This window comes from Ischnura elegans, chromosome 8, assembly GCF_921293095.1.
Source record: "Ischnura elegans chromosome 8, ioIscEleg1.1, whole genome shotgun sequence".
NCBI classification, from domain to species: Eukaryota; Metazoa; Arthropoda; class Insecta; order Odonata; family Coenagrionidae; genus Ischnura; species Ischnura elegans.
The window spans coordinates 114,534,003-114,550,068 of NC_060253.1; the positions used below are offsets into that span (position 1 = coordinate 114,534,003).

The 16,066-nt window shown below is 40.5% G+C and overlaps 1 protein-coding gene across 1 annotated transcript in view; it reads left to right on the forward strand.

Annotated features, from left to right (window-relative positions):
• Positions 1–16,066, forward strand: part of LOC124163452 (golgin-45) — a 56,844-nt gene that overhangs the window by 33,650 nt on the left and 7,128 nt on the right. The window contains exons 6-7 of the mRNA XM_046540371.1: positions 13,406–13,534; positions 15,457–15,715. Of these exons, the coding sequence (XP_046396327.1) occupies positions 13,406–13,534; positions 15,457–15,715 (388 nt within the window). The remainder of the gene's footprint in view (positions 1–13,405; positions 13,535–15,456; positions 15,716–16,066) is intronic.

Sequence of the window (16,066 nt, forward strand, 5' to 3'; positions counted from 1 at the left end):
ATATCCCCATTATTTTTTTATTTTCATTTAATTGTTCAATTGTAAAGTCAACCGCATCAAAAAGTGCTTGTACAGTAGATGTCTCCTTATGAAAACCAAACTGATGAGATGAGAGCAAGTTGTTGATCTCAAGGAAATCAGTCAGTCTTTTACAATACACATATTCAAAGACTTTTCCAAAATGAGAGATTATAGATATTGGTCTATAATTCCTAATGTCGTCTCGGTCACCTTTTTTAAAGATTGGGACAACTTTAGATATTTTTAGAGACTCAGGATAAAAGCCTTCTGTCAGAGATTGGTTCACTAAAAAGAGCAAAGGCTTTACAATAATATCCCTACAATCTTTTAATATCTTGCCTGTAATTCCATCAGAATCAGTAGACCTTGTCCTTCCTGCCTTAATTAGATAGGAGATTAGCTCATCTTCACTGCAAGGTTTCAGGTACATTGACTTCAAATGTCGAATATTATATTTTATGTTGCTCCTTTGGGGAATAAGGTTAGTATCTGGCAGATTCAAAAATGAGTGATTAAATGCATTAGATATATCAGAGAAATCGGTAAGTAAATTGCCGGAAATATCATGCATTTGAGAGGGCAGGATGTCAACGTTAGAACCAGTATTACATTTAATGATTTCCCAAGCCACTCTAGAATAGTTTGCTGCTTTGTAAATATATTCATCATTATACTGCCTTTTTGCTTTCTTGATCGAAAATCTGTATTGTTTTTTTAAGGCACAGAATTGCTCACGTAGCATAGTATCCTTTGAGGATTTGACCTGAATTGACATCTGTCATATTATGGTAGACATATTTTTAATATCAAGTGTTAGCCACGGTTTAATTTTATTACAAGTACTCCTGGGTTTTACACGTTGTAATGGAAAGGCAATGTTAAAGCAAGAGTTGAAAATATTATAGAATTCATTGAAGTTGTTGTTAACATTTTCTGACGGATTGAGTTCTGCCCAATTCTGATTATTTAATAGTAGTTGAAAATAATGAATGTTGGAGTCAGTAAAATGTCTAGCATAGCGACAGGGATTTGATGGCTGTGACATTTTTGGAATTATGAAAGTAGAAATAATTGCCATATGATCAGAAAAAGCTGGGTCAAAAACTTTTGTATTTACATTGATTTCATTGTAGTCTGTGAAAACATTATCAAGTAACGTTTTACAGTCATGAGTGATTCTAGTGGGGGTGTTGACGAGTGGAGTAAGATTAAAGGCATTTAAAATGTGCCATAGTTGCTTTTGCTCTTTCCCTTCTGCTAATAGATTGCAATTAAGATCGCCTGTAATAACAAGGCTGGGCCTTTCAGGTGAGTCAGTAAGGAATAACAATAAGTTTTCCATTTTCTCCAAAAAGGAATGGAAGCAGGCAAGAGGAGACCTATATATTACTAAAATTATAAAAGTACGGTTTCCAGTTGAGAACTTTATGGCCGCACACTCAAAAATTAGATCTTCATTTAGATGGTGTGTCTTTACAGACAAATTATTGAAGGGCAGGTTATCTTTTACAAAGATGACTACTCCACCATGACGATGACTTGTTCTACAGTAAGAATCACCAATAACATACCCAGGAAAAGTTATTTCAATATCACTCATCCAATGCTCACTTAAGCAAATAAAATCAGGTTTGTCAACATTTGCTTCAATTTCAAGGTCAATGAGTTTGTTGTGTAATGATTGTATATTTAGGTACAAAATGTTAACCGAACTGTGGCTTCTTTCTTCTAGGCCTAGTCACTTCGATTTCGATCGCGTATTGTAAGTATCGCACACCTTGGTTTCACTATTGGCACTGTCAATATGCACACCTTCACTCATCTTTCCAGATGTAGTGAGATTATTTACAGCAGGATAATTAACCACTGAATCATCATTATCAAATGTTGACTTTTTCGGTGGGTAGAATTTCCCAACGCACACGTCATCAGGCCAGATCTTGCCGTCCAAAAGTTTATCACGCAAGTTAAGGGGAGCATCTACTTTGAAGGATACATATTTTTTACCCGATTTGAAAACTTCACAGAAAAAATCTTCTCCTGGAAAAGCACTGGTCAAGTGTTCAAGTATGTACTCACTCGTAGCTCCACCTCGTATACGACCCACGTACAGAGATGTCCTACGAGGTACACCTAAAAATTTGCATGAGTTACCTAGCTGCGAATTGCAGCCGAATACCATGTTTCGCTTACGCTTATTTTTCTTCGGGAGAACTTTCTGGAAACCTTCATCATCATCAGCAGTATTGCAGTCCGAAGTTGTAGTTTCTGCAGTAGGTATGTCCGCACGCACTTTATTTGATGGCACTATTGACTTAGAGATCACCTTCTCTTTCTTTGCGTGCGTTGACGAATTCAATAGTGAACCATTTGAGATCGTAATGTTGCTTTCAGAAAATGTTTTTTCACCAGTACTCACAGTATCTGCGTAAGGCACAGTCTTTCTAGATAAAGATGGCAGATCACTTTTTGCTTTAAGAGCACTAAATTCATTTTTCATTAACTGAATATCAGCCGCCATGTTGGCAATACAAAACTTGTTGACACGGCAGGAAAAGCATTTCCAGAAAATATCTCTGCTATCTCCGAGGGCTTTTAACGATAAATCACCAAGTCCCGTACATTTGTTGTGATAAACACAGACACAAATATCGCAAATGATTACTTTATCCTGTGGTTTAAGCAGTAAATGGTGCCTTACCAGGTAAATTTTGGGACTCACATAACTACATGTGAATTTCCTGGTAATCTACATTCAACTTCTTAATATATTTATAATGTCAGCTCTTTCTTCTCACCAAATAAACACTATTGACTATCCTCACCATCAGTTCTCAACCCTAGCCCACCTCTCATGCCTACCCTTGATGGAATGTCAGATCAGTGTTTTTCCCCCAAAGAAACCTTCGAGAAGGGTTTTCCGCTGTGCAACGGTGACGTAGGTGCACTGGTGCACCTATATTTCCAAGAATATAGGCAAACAAGGAGTTGTGTGGTAGGACAGGTGAGGGAACCCCACCCCTCGCTCTCCTTTGGAGAATCCGAGTGCTAAGAGACCTCCGATAATCCTCTCTTGTTTGGATGGGAGGTTGCTTTCTTTGGGCTGGTAGGTGACCCGGGAAATTCTGCGGAAGGCCAGGCAAGGTCTTCTGTTGTTATTGCGCAGGCGTTACACCCCTTGCTCCTTTGGAGAATCCAAGCAGTGAAAGACTGTTAACCCTATGTAGTTTGTATAATAGGAGGCTGGTCGGTGACCCGGAGAAATTTGCGGAAGGCTGAGAGGGGGAAAACCCTGGGTGCAAGGTTGATTGTATGAGGCACGTGTCTCTTTCCATAAATATTACGGCATTACAAAGGTTACATGCTTGTCTAGTAGTCAGTTCAAAACCCAGCTTTTGGTCTGTGAAGTGAAGAGAAGGTTAAGCACGATCTGAGATTGAGAAGTTTGCATCACTGCACTGTTGTGGCAGTAGTGCACTCAAGTATACAGCAGAACCTCACTTATGAAACTTTCAGTGGAGAACCAAAAAAAGTTGCATTTGTGAGAAAGTTTCATATGTGAGGTTTTTCGGTATTTTGCATGAAATCCTTTTCAATAGGGGCCAGTTTGTTTCCGGGAAGTAATTACTCATTTGGAGGCAAGAAATTGAAGCCTAATAATCTAATTTACTCATAAGCAACACCGCAGATGACATGTTACTTTAAGAGAAACATAACTTTGCATTCCTGATTACCCACGGTTGAACGTCTTGGTCGAATTGCTAGCATTTCTTGCACTTAGCTGAAGGGCTATTACACTGGAGAAATTTCGGAATGCTGATGCTAAATGTTTACAGAGAAGCCATTTTTCGAAAAAAGTTGGCTCATTAGCGGCAGTTTTCAGGAAATTCATTTTACCACCTAAAGACAAACCAAAGATTGGAGATTGAAGAAATGAAATACTTGAGGAAAGTCATCCAAATTAACCCCATAATTAGGGAGCAAAATTTCACTTATGTATCATGAAGGCTTCTCACCGTGTGGCCTTGGTTCAAGTCCTGGCAATGGCAGAAACTTATCAGAGATGGCTGTATCCCTGCTTGAGAGGAGTTTGGAGGGAACTTCCAGTGCAACACACTGTCCTCAAATAGGATATTAAGCCCTGGTTAAGCAATTGTTACAACTTGGCTAATTCCAACTCAGGGTTTCTATTCTCCCACCCTTGCCTCGTGGTGGAAATGATCCCAGCTGTCGGTTTCCTCCCTCTAAATACCATGCAATAGATAATACGGAGCACACAGCCCCACACACACAGTGGCTTAAGTGTGGGGGGGGGATGAGGCCATAAATCCCCCCCCCATAGCCTCAGTGAAGTAAAAAGAAATACAAAAGCAGAAAAGTTTCTCTGGTTTTCCACCGGTTGATGTCGTCCATGTCTCCCGACGTTTCGATCCGCGACTTGCTGATCATCCTCAGGGGATCTTCCGAAGAAGTTCTCAGGGGATCTGCCGAAGAAGTTCTCAGGGGATCTTCCGAAGAAGTTCTCAGGGGATCTTCCGAGGAAGTTCTCAGGGGATCTTCCGAAGAAGTTCTCAGGGGATCTTCCGAAGAAGTTCTCAGGGGATCTGCCGAAGAAGTTCTCAGGGGATCTTCCGAAGAAGTTCTCAGGGGATCTTCCGAAGAAGTTCTCAGGGGATCTTCCGTAGAAGTTCTCAGGGGATGTTCCGAAGAAGTTCTCAGGGGATCTTCCGAAGAAGTTCTCAGGGGATCTTCCGAAGAAGTTCTCAGGGGATCTTCCGAAGAAGTTCTCAGGGGATCTTCCGAAGAAGTTCTCAGGGGATCTTCCGAAGAAGTTCTCAGGGGATCTTCCGAAGAAGTTCTCAGGGGATCTGCCGAAGAAGTTCTCAGGGGATCTTCCGAAGAAGTTCACAGGGGATCTTCCGAAGAAATTCTCAGGGGATCTGCCGAAGAAGTTCTCAGGGGATCTTCCGAAGAAGTTCTCAGGGGATCTTCCGAAGAAGTTCTCAGGGGATCTTCCGAAGAAGTTCTCAGGGGATCTGCCGAAGAAGTTCCCAGGGGATCTGCCGAAGAAGTTCTCAGGGGATCTTCCGAAGAAGTTCTCCGGGGATCTTCCGAAGTTGTTCTCAGGGGATCTTCCGAAGAAGTTCTCAGGGGATCTTCCGAAGTTGTTCTCAGGGGATCTTCCGAAGAAGTTCTCAGGGGATCTTCCGAAGAAGTTCTCAGGGGATGTTCCGAAGAAGTTCTCAGGGGATCTTCCGAGGAAGTTCTCAGGGGATCTTCCAAGGAAGTTCTCAGGGGATCTTCCGAGGAAGTTCTCAGGGGATCTTCCGAAGAAGTTCTCAGGGGATCTGCCGAAGAAGTTCTCAGGGGATCTTCCGAAGTTGTTCTCAGGGGATCTTCCGAAGAAGTTCTCAGGGGATCTTCCGAAGAAGTTCTCAGGGGATGTTCCGAAGAAGTTCTCAGGGGATCTTCCGAGGAAGTTCTCAGGGGATCTTCCGAGGAAGTTCTCAGGGGATCTTCCGAGGAAGTTCTCAGGGGATCTTCCGAAGAAGTTCTCAGGGGATCTGCCGAAGAAGTTCTCAGGGGATCTTCCGAGGAAGTTCTCAGGGGATCTTCCGAAGAAGTTCTCAGGGGATCTTCCGAGGAAGTTCTCAGGGGATCTTCCGAGGAAGTTCTCAGGGGATCTTCCGAGGAAGTTCTCAGGGGATCTTCCGAAGAAGTTCTCAGGGGATCTTCCGAAGAAGTTCTCAGGGGATCTTCCGAGGAAGTTCTCAGGGGATCTTCCGAAGAAGTTCTCAGGGGATCTTCCGAAGAAGGTCTCAGGGGATCTTCCGAAGAAGTTCTCAGGGGATCTTCCGAAGAAGTTCTCAGGGGATCTTCCGTAGAAGTTCTAAGGGGATGTTCCGAAGAAGTTCTCAGGGGATCTTCCGAAGAAGTTCTCAGGGGATCTTCCGAAGAAGTTCTCAGGGGATCTTCCGAAGAAGTTCTCAGGGGATCTTCCGAAGAAGTTCTCAGGGGATCTTCCGAAGAAGTTCTCAGGGGATCTGCCGAAGAAGTTCTCAGGGGATCTTCCGAAGAAGTTCTCAGGGGATCTTCCGAAGAAATTCTCAGGGGATCTGCCGAAGAAGTTCTCAGGGGATCTTCCGAAGAAGTTCTCAGGGGATCTTCCGAAGAAGTTCTCAGGGGATCTTCCGAAGAAGTTCTCAGGGGATCTGCCGAAGAAGTTCCCGGGGGATCTGCCGAAGAAGTTCTCAGGGGATCTTCCGAAGAAGTTCTCCGGGGATCTTCCGAAGTTGTTCTCAGGGGATCTTCCGAAGAAGTTCTCAGGGGATCTTCCGAAGTTGTTCTCAGGGGATCTTCCGAAGAAGTTCTCAGGGGATCTTCCGAAGAAGTTCTCAGGGGATGTTCCGAAGAAGTTCTCAGGGGATCTTCCGAGGAAGTTCTCAGGGGATCTTCCGAGGAAGTTCTCAGGGGATCTTCCGAGGAAGTTCTCAGGGGATCTTCCGAAGTTGTTCTCAGGGGATCTTCCGAAGAAGTTCTCAGGGGATCTTCCGAAGTTGTTCTCAGGGGATCTTCCGAAGAAGTTCTCAGGGGATCTTCCGAAGAAGTTCTCAGGGGATGTTCCGAAGAAGTTCTCAGGGGATCTTCCGAGGAAGTTCTCAGGGGATCTTCCGAGGAAGTTCTCAGGGGATCTTCCGAGGAAGTTCTCAGGGGATCTTCCGAAGAAGTTCTCAGGGGATCTGCCGAAGAAGTTCTCAGGGGATCTTCCGAAGAAGTTCTCAGGGGATCTTCCGAAGAAGTTCTCAGGGGATCTTCCGAAGAAGTTCTCAGGGGATCTTCCAAAGAAGTTCTCAGGGGATCTGCCGAAGAAGTTCTCAGGGGATCTTCCGAAGAAGTTCGCAGGGGATCTTCCGAAGAAGTTCTTCGGAAGATCCCCTGAGGATGATTAGCAAGTCGCGGATCGAAACGTCGGGAGACATGGACGACATCAACTGGTGGAAAACCTGAGTAACTTTTCTGCAACTGATGCGCCGGGAAAACCTAAGATCATACATAGAAATACATATTTTTTTAAATTGCCTAGCTTTGATATACAGCAACTGTATCTGCTTAAAGTTAAATTTTAAGTGCTAAACGATGTAAAATATATTTACAGGCATGTCATTTTTTTTATTTTCTGGGAATCCCCGTTGCCTGGGGGGGGGGGTAGGAGGGGTAGCCGCCCCCCAGGTACTACCATCTCCGCCAAATTCCTAGTTACACCACTGGTACCCGGAATATTCTGTAACTTAGATTTTTCTGGTGCTGAGATCACTTCTTTTAAGTGAGCAATTGAAATAACTGCACAACTGCCGTCAGAGATGAATGAACAAAAATAGATTAAGAGCCCGGAAAAATCTCCCCTCTCTATAATGTTTACCCACCTATAAATGAATTTTCCCATGAAATTTTAGCAATAGTAGATTGAATCTAGCGGTTATAGCTTCTCTGTTGGCATTCTTCCACAAATTCAGCGTCGGGAACTTCGACTAACAAGCCACATGATTTGTCTTCACGGAATAATGTAGTTTCCCATTTCTGATAACTACACCGGACACTTTTTGTAATTCGATATAATGGTTATAAGCTATTCCTCAGTCGAAAGGAACTGCGTTATCTTTACCGCTTTGAATTTGACTTTAATGATTATGTAATGACTGACGACTTGAGTTATTCTCGGAGGGCATTAACACTAACTCTCGTTCTGTTAAAAAATAAATGCTTGCCACCCGGCGGAGTGTTGTGAATTCCTATTCAAGATCCTATTATGTTTCATTTAAACCTACTGAGATACAAGTAGGGTCTGTTTCGATCTCCGCACCTCGTAAGTAACTTTCCCCTTGTGCAATTCGTCCGCAGATGTGGGATTAGCCTGCGGAATGAGACCACGCATGCTGTTTTTACCATTGTGTTGAATCACCATTGACTTACGTCCATGCTGCAAATGCAATAATCTTTTTTGGATGATTTTTAACTGCTCATTTAGGCGTTATTTCGCTGGGGTGACAGAAAACATAACCTTGGGAAATTTCTAGAAAATCTTCCGATAGATAGATATTCCATAGTTCATAATTTTGGATTAACAATCATCTACTTTAGTTGAAATTAATATATAATAAACCTCATCGCTCATTATTAAACTTATTTTTCTTCATTGACATACCGTATATCTCCGAATATAGTCCCCCTCTGAATATAGTCCCCCCCCCCAATTTTGAGACCTGTTTTGGGAAAAATTTTTAAATGTAAAGGAAGGCAATTTTTCTGTGGTTAGCAAGTTAAGATTCTAGATTCGATAAAAACTATTATTTTCTGTGAAGATTAAGAACAAATCTGTTCACATATTTTCCATCACAACAAAATAACTATACCTAAAACATGTTGTGATCCATTGCATGTATCAGTAATTTATAGTTCCTTAACCAGATGTAATGAAGAAATGAAAAAATTTTTTAAGTATCCAAGGCTATTGTATTTTTTAAACCTTCACAAATTATTAATATTTTTGATTTCCAAATGACTACAGACAATGTCAATATATAAGCTTTAACTTAAAGCCCATAAACAGTATTGCATTTGGCCCTGAAACTTCCTTAGATCCAGTGTAACACACCCATCAAGTCATCACAAATCCAAGTGACCTGAAGAATTTAGGAAATCTAAATAAAATTGTGTTAAATAAATTATAAATATTATAAAAATATTGCCATCAAATGCCTGATAAGCAAAATAATTAAACTACAGGACTTACAAATATCAAAGTAATAAAATTAAGAAATAAACTTTTTCCAACAAACATTAAAACTGAAAAAAAATTATATCAATTTTCAATGCCTCGTCGCGAATCATTGCATAAGTTACACAAAGAGCTTCTGCTCTGCATTTGCGCACAAATTCGACGATATTTTCCTCTAATTCTTTGAATCTGCCGCACCGAGACCCCCGAAATGACTTCCGCGATGTATTAGCGCTTTGCAAGCGCTGTAAATACTATGATTTACGGCGTATTCTGCAACGGCTATTTTTAAATTGGCATCGAACTCCGTCTTTGATGGCCTCTAATCTGCCGCAGGATTGATCCTCATCTTTCTACTTGATCCATCACCTCACTGTTGAACGTAAAATTATTTTTAATAAAGAAAATATCGCGGAAATAATTGCGAAACGTTATGCGACGTAATTTATCGATCCTACTTACCCTGGCGAATTGAAGATAATCCTCAATAAATTGATCACACTTTCGATGCTGAGTCGCTGTATTTCGATCAAATGCAGTAATGCCGGCGCTTCTGGTTTAAAGTCGTCGATTATTGCGCCTTTTCAGAAACAAATGCATCACCTATTGCGCATTCTTGTCCTGCGAAGGCGGTAAAGGCAGTGGTTGTAAACACGAACCGCACGGGCACATGGACGTATAGTAGCTACGGACGCAATGAAATGCTAAATCGTCACGAAAGGTTCACTTTATCTGTTTATTTTTCGCAATTATTTAAATCATGTAATTAATAAATGAGCGACGGGTACATATACTATTGATTCAATTCTAGTGTTCGATTAATGTAATGATAGTGTGTGTTTAGTTTTCATTTTAATTATTTACTGTTTTGCATCATTAAGTGATCAGTGTCGATTGAATTATTCTAACAATACTTTTCCAAGAAAAATTAGCGGCTACCCGATGGATTCCGTGAAAACGCATATTCGATATGCTATTTGAATAGGAAGAATCGTATCTGTACAACAGTTGTGGTAAAAATTGTCTTAATTTCCGGTAAAACGTGGCAGTATTTACTAATATCTCCGATTATAATCCTCATAAATATACTCAAATAGAAAGACTACGAGAACATTAGCCATTATGCCGTTATTTATAACTTTATGGTCACCTTTAGTATGCTAAACTGGATTACACTCGATTATAGTCCCCCCCCCTTACTTTTCCGCGGCCATTTTTGGAAAAAAAGGGGGGACTATATTCGGAGATATACGGTATCTATGTAATGAGCAGGTACTACTCCCGCGCCAGCGACTAAAATTGGCACGCGTACCGCAATCTTCTCGCAGTTCTCTGCCAAGTCGTATAAGTGAGGTATTTTACCTCATTGGAGTGGAAAAATTCGTTTCGTAACCGAGTTTGTCGTATAAGTGAAAATTTTTATAACTGAGGTTGGAAATACATGGGGTCATATTATTCATCGGACAAATAAAATCGTTGTATAAGTGAGGTCATCATATAACTGAGGGTCGCATAACGGAGGTTCTACTGTAAATGGAAATGAGTGTTGAAAGTGGCACCGTTGTTGGCACCCACCACCTCATCTCGACAACACTATCTCGCCATGAGCCCAATTCATTGGAAAAGAAGCCATTGTGAGGTTTCTCGAGATGCTGGAATAATTTTAGTTCATTGGCAAGAACGAACTTTTCGTGAATGAAGAAGCTGAACAGGTTGTGGGCGCTTCCCTTTGTTCTGACGAAGAGGCAGAGGACTTGGCAGTGGGGACCTCAACTGAAACATCTGATCAATCACTTTTGAAGGAGAGCGAATATGAGCTTAGTCCCAAGGAATCTTAGCATCATGTACCTCTCTTGATGTGAAAATGAAAGCGGTGAACTTGGCCCATGAGCTAACTAGTTGGACTATTACCACACGTCAGCACAATAATTCAACAAAATTGAGACACAAAGGATTGCTAGCAGTGTGGAAAAAAATATGTTGAAAACCGAGATATGTACTTGCTTCGATAAGCTGCAAATGATAGATCAGTGAGTATACAATTGTTTTGTTGAAGCTCAGAAGCAGAACAAAGCGGTGATGACCAGGACATTGCAAAAGTGGGCACTGATGGTGGCAGTTCAACATACGTCACTTAAGTTTTAAGTTTTCAGCACTGATGGTGGCAGTTCAACATATGTCAGCCACTTTTAAGTTTTAAGAAAAAATTTCGTCTTGTGCAAAGAAAAGTGAGCGAGTATGTCTGATGAGAATAGGTGTACAATTTAGAGGACAATTTAAAATCAGACGAGGTATTTTCAAAACAAGCAAAAGACTTGATACAGAAACATGATAAGGACCAAACTGGGTGTCCATGCATTTGAATGAGGGGTCGATGTCAAGAGAGCGCCAAGGGACAAAAAAACAGTGAAAGTAGCTGTGGGTAGTATGAACATATGTACTCATAGAAAGCATAGTACTCGATAACGACATGCAGAAAGCTGCTCCAAAAGGTATTTTTGTGCATGCATGAGCCAAAGGGAGAATTTGGTCCACGTTTTGAGGGAGGCCAATGGAGGAACAACAGAGAAATGTGAGAGCTGTGTGCTCTCGGTCAGAAAAACTGACAAACCAATTATAGAAACAGGTTTTAGGAAAGGTCACCAAGCCAAAAAAAATTGTAATAATTATTAGTCGGTTCCTGGGGTGGGCAAAAAAATACTGGCATGCACGACAAACTACACTGGACGGCATGAAAATCGGCCCTGACACCATTCCTGCTGATTATTATGTAAAATGACCTAAATCCGATTATGAACTCTGTTTCTTTTCCATCACCCACCATTTTCAGGGGAGCTCCCCTTTTCCGAGTGACTGTACAGTATGTGGGCTTGAGTTGTGATTATGACCGTGATTTAATGTGTAATTATATTATGCATGTGTAAAAATCATCCTCATCGCTTCAGCTATGTTTGCCCTTTTGACTTCGACATCTGCGAGAAAGCTTCACTCATGGTTATAAAAATGTCGCTTATGTTTCCTTGGTTCCGACAGAAAATGTTCACTTGCCACCATTGCACATCAAACTAGGACAGATGAAATCTTTTGTGAAAGCAATCGACAAGACAGGAGCTGAATTTCAATTTTTAACTTATAGTCTTCGTTTTAGTGAGGCTAAAACCAAGGAAGAAATACGTGGGCCCCCAGAATAGGAAACTTTTCCAAGATTCGACGTTTATGAAACACCTGGATCATAAATAGAATTGAGCTTGGCTTGGATTCTGAAACGTGTGTTAGAACTTTTTGGGTGACAAAGAAGTGATGATTATGTCGCCCATGTCGAGGAATTGCTGTCAGCGTATTAGGCCATGGGGTGTAACGTATCACTAAAAATGCATTTCCTTCATTCACACCTGGAACTTTTCATTGAGCATTTTGGAGCAGTTTCAAATTAACATTGGGAACGGTTCCATGAAGATATCACCAAAGGAGAGGAGATTTTCAGAGAAGTTGAATGCGGGCGTGTTGGTATGTATATGAGGCCTACTGCTGGTTTTTGTATGACAAACTTCTACCTCAGTGTATAAAGGGAAATCAAATACCAAATTACTTTTGTTATTCATCGTTCTTCACATTTGTTATTTTTCTCTTTGCCGATGCACGTGTGGTATTGAGGGTGCCAGCGTGGTAGCATACCTTCTGAACTGTTGGCGCAAATTTTCCTTATTTTTTCTATGCCGTGTTCTTAAATATTTTTATTATTGCTAATATGAGCTGTTGATATATTTTTCCATCATTCTGGGATATTTCGGGTAGGGAAGATGAAATGGGAGCTGATAAATGAAGAAAATAAGTGAGATAATTGCAAAAAAAGGAAATGATGATTTTTAATGCGTTTTTTTAATCATTAACGGAAACTAATCCCCCCAAATCTACATTCTTATCATTAATTATCATGTTTTAGAACTTTTCACCTCTCAAAAACCTAGTAAGAAATATAAATGTTAATATAATCCTTTTCATTCCTACAAAGAATTGCAAAAGTGATGAAAATCAGAGGGGGGCTGCCCCCCGAAAATGGTGGGTGATAGAGAAAAACAGGTGTCATATTCGGAATTAGGAGGTCATTTTACATGAGAATCAGCAGGAATGGTACCAGGGCTCGAGAAAAAATTATTTTTTGCCGTCCAGTGCTATTTGTAGGTCTCTGATGAGCATTACTATGTACTTGTACATTAAAAGTTATCCCTCCAAAGTGTACCTTATTGTGCCAGCTTTGTGATATTTATTTTTAATGATTTTATTGATCCCATCGGGACTTGAACCCTGTACACCCATGGCGAAGTTGGTTTTTCCAAAGTAGTTTGTTCTGATTGGTTGAAATAGTGATGGCTTCGGTGACGGGGAATGGGTCATGTCGATTGAAGGAGTGGAGGATGGGATTCCCACCCATACCACGGCAAATGATGCAAGTGAAATGGTCATTTTTCCCCATTACATATTGGAGAGATCACTGCTCAAGATATTGCTGGAAAGGGAAGGAAAAATGACCATGTGATTCAGTCTTTAATCTTATGTATTTACTGGAGGATTACTGGGTGTCGAAAATTCCTCTTGTGTTCCTTTCAGTATAATGGTGGAGGAGTTGGCACGTTGGAAAGCTGCTTTCAGCCAGAGAACTTGTGACCTCCAGGAGGCAGTTAACCGCTTGCTGGAGGAGAGGGCGTCCGTGAGGGAGGGCCTGATGAAAACTTACAGGTATCTTATTTACGCATTGACAATTTTTGCTTTCTACTCTTTAACTATATTCATTAGGGATGTTCGAGTAGCACTTTTTAATCTCGAGTCGAGTCGAAAACTACTCGCGAGTATCAATTTGAGTCGAGTCGAGTATGGTAATTTCTGGACCAGTTAATGCAACAACGCATGTTGCAACATGTTCTCATTTTCCCAATCCCCTTGTAAGTTTTCTATTCTAAATGATTAGCATGATGTGTGAAAAGGAAACGAAAAGGAGGAATGTTGATGGTTATTTTGTCGTTAGTGTTAGGAGATGAATGAAAATAAAAGTGTCCTGAACAGTTTCATGAGCTCATTTGAAATGAGTTTACCTCTAGTACTTTGTCGAAAATTTAATAAATACACATATCCAAACTGCTAGGAAGAGTTCTGAGTAAAGGAATTTGTAAAATTGTTACAAGGATTGAATTCTTAAATGAATCGTAATATTCGATCCTTTCAAATTCTCAAGCATTTAAACTATTTGTTCCATATGTTTAGGTTGCAGATTTTCACGTGTCCATTTTACAGTACTACTTCCTGCAGAAAATTGGCTCTCGCTACATACTTGTGTGGCTGGACAAGTACTTTCTAGCAAAAATTGCAAGATTTGAGAACCTTGGGAATTATTATTAGTAATAATTATTTCAACGATTTTTATGGATCTTTGAATCTTCTTGGAATTTAAGAGGACAAAGCGAAAGAAATATAGAACATAGCTTAGTTTTGTAGACTAAAAGAAAAATTATTAATTTTTCACTTCGTTTGTTCAACCTTAGTGACTCTTGTTTTGTAAGTTCAAGAGGAAAATAAAGGCAGCAAAGGAATATAAAAAATTTAATATCGGGCGTACATAGGAATAGAAAAGACTAAAAGATGGCACTACTTGTATTATGAAACACGGGAAAAAAACCGGCATTGTCCGCTAAAACCTAAAAGTTACATATTTTTTCATAGAAATCTTAGCAATTTCTGTGTGTTATCTCGGCATTTGAGTTAAGAAAATAGGGATGGGTATAAAAATATCGCATAAGAAAGTATGACCGATGCAGCAGTCCACTCCTATCACTTCGAATACGCTGCCGAGTCGAAAGACAGCAGAATATGAAAAGGTATTCAGTGCCTGCATCGTCGACTGCTATAGTGGTTAACTGCTACATAATTATACAGCTAGCTGAAACTCCCAAGCCAAGGCATTGGAACGGCTTATAAATTTCATAAACAATATTATTACATGAATTTCATGGCGGCACTTCCTGTAGGCAGATTTCTGAACTTACTGGCCTCAACAGCTTTGTAACCAAAACTACTCGACTTGAATTTTGCGAGTACTCGCACATCCCTAAAAATTATGCCTAATTGTCGTAGACCTATAAGGTCTTCTTGGAAAAAATTCTTTGTTATTCAGGAGAAAGTTTCTGGGAGAATACTGAAGCTATGCCCCGGAGCATTATTTAGAAACTACTTTAAGAAGTTAAATGTACTTACCAACCTTTATACATATATCCTCCAAGTTCCTCAATCAATGGGTATTTACATTTGTTTCTGCAAGAGCATTAAGGATGTAGAAAATTTGAACAGTTTTTGTACAATACTGAAAACCCTTCTGTGGGCTTCTCGTGTAATAATGTGGAGGAATTCTTGGAATTGATGCGATAAATGAACTATTTGTAATAAATAATGATAAACTGTCAATGATGTATGATTGGCTTTGGCTAGATCTGTTGTTTGACCGTGGATGAATATTTCTCATGTTTTGTCTTTTCTTATGGAATCCTATATCATTGTAATATTATACACCCTTTCTTTGGATAATGAAGCTGTTGTTATTACATTCGTATCATTAGAAAGGGCAACTTTGCAACACACCTCTCTCTAGGCATTGCTTGTTTTTCGTGTAGAACGCTGCATGTATTGCGTGAGAACTTGGATCCAGCGTGGGCTGGAATGGAGCCGTGTGCCAGAGGACGAGGAGCTGAGAAAAAACTCCGGCCTGCCTTGAATCTGCTCGACTTGTCTTGTGTGCTCTCCCGAATTGCATCGGGATTGTCTGAGCGATTGTTGGGGGCGTCAGCAGCAGCCGTGGATTCAAGGCGATGGGCGACAAATGTTGCTGCTGATGTGGAAGTTCTCACTCCAGCCGAGCAAGCTGCTAATAAGGTGAAATTTTGATTGGAATGAGCAGTACTATGGGATTGACCAAAGATCATGCATGTTTAACAATGTTGAGCCGTGGATAGAAATGGTTGGATTTTATATGTAGTATGTGCGTTATGCAAGTTTTTTTTTGTTTGCGTGATTTGATGCATGTCATACCTGAAGTTAATGAGCCAAAAGAGAAAGGTCTTAAAGCATTCCCTTGCATAATTCCATCTGCTTATGCAAAATATCTGAATATCCCTAGCAAAAGCTCTGTGGGATATTGCACTCAAAGACAGACTGTCCCATTGACTGTGTCTTACTTTTGATCTATCATTTTAGGTTCTTTAAGTTGTGCTATGTTGATGAAAT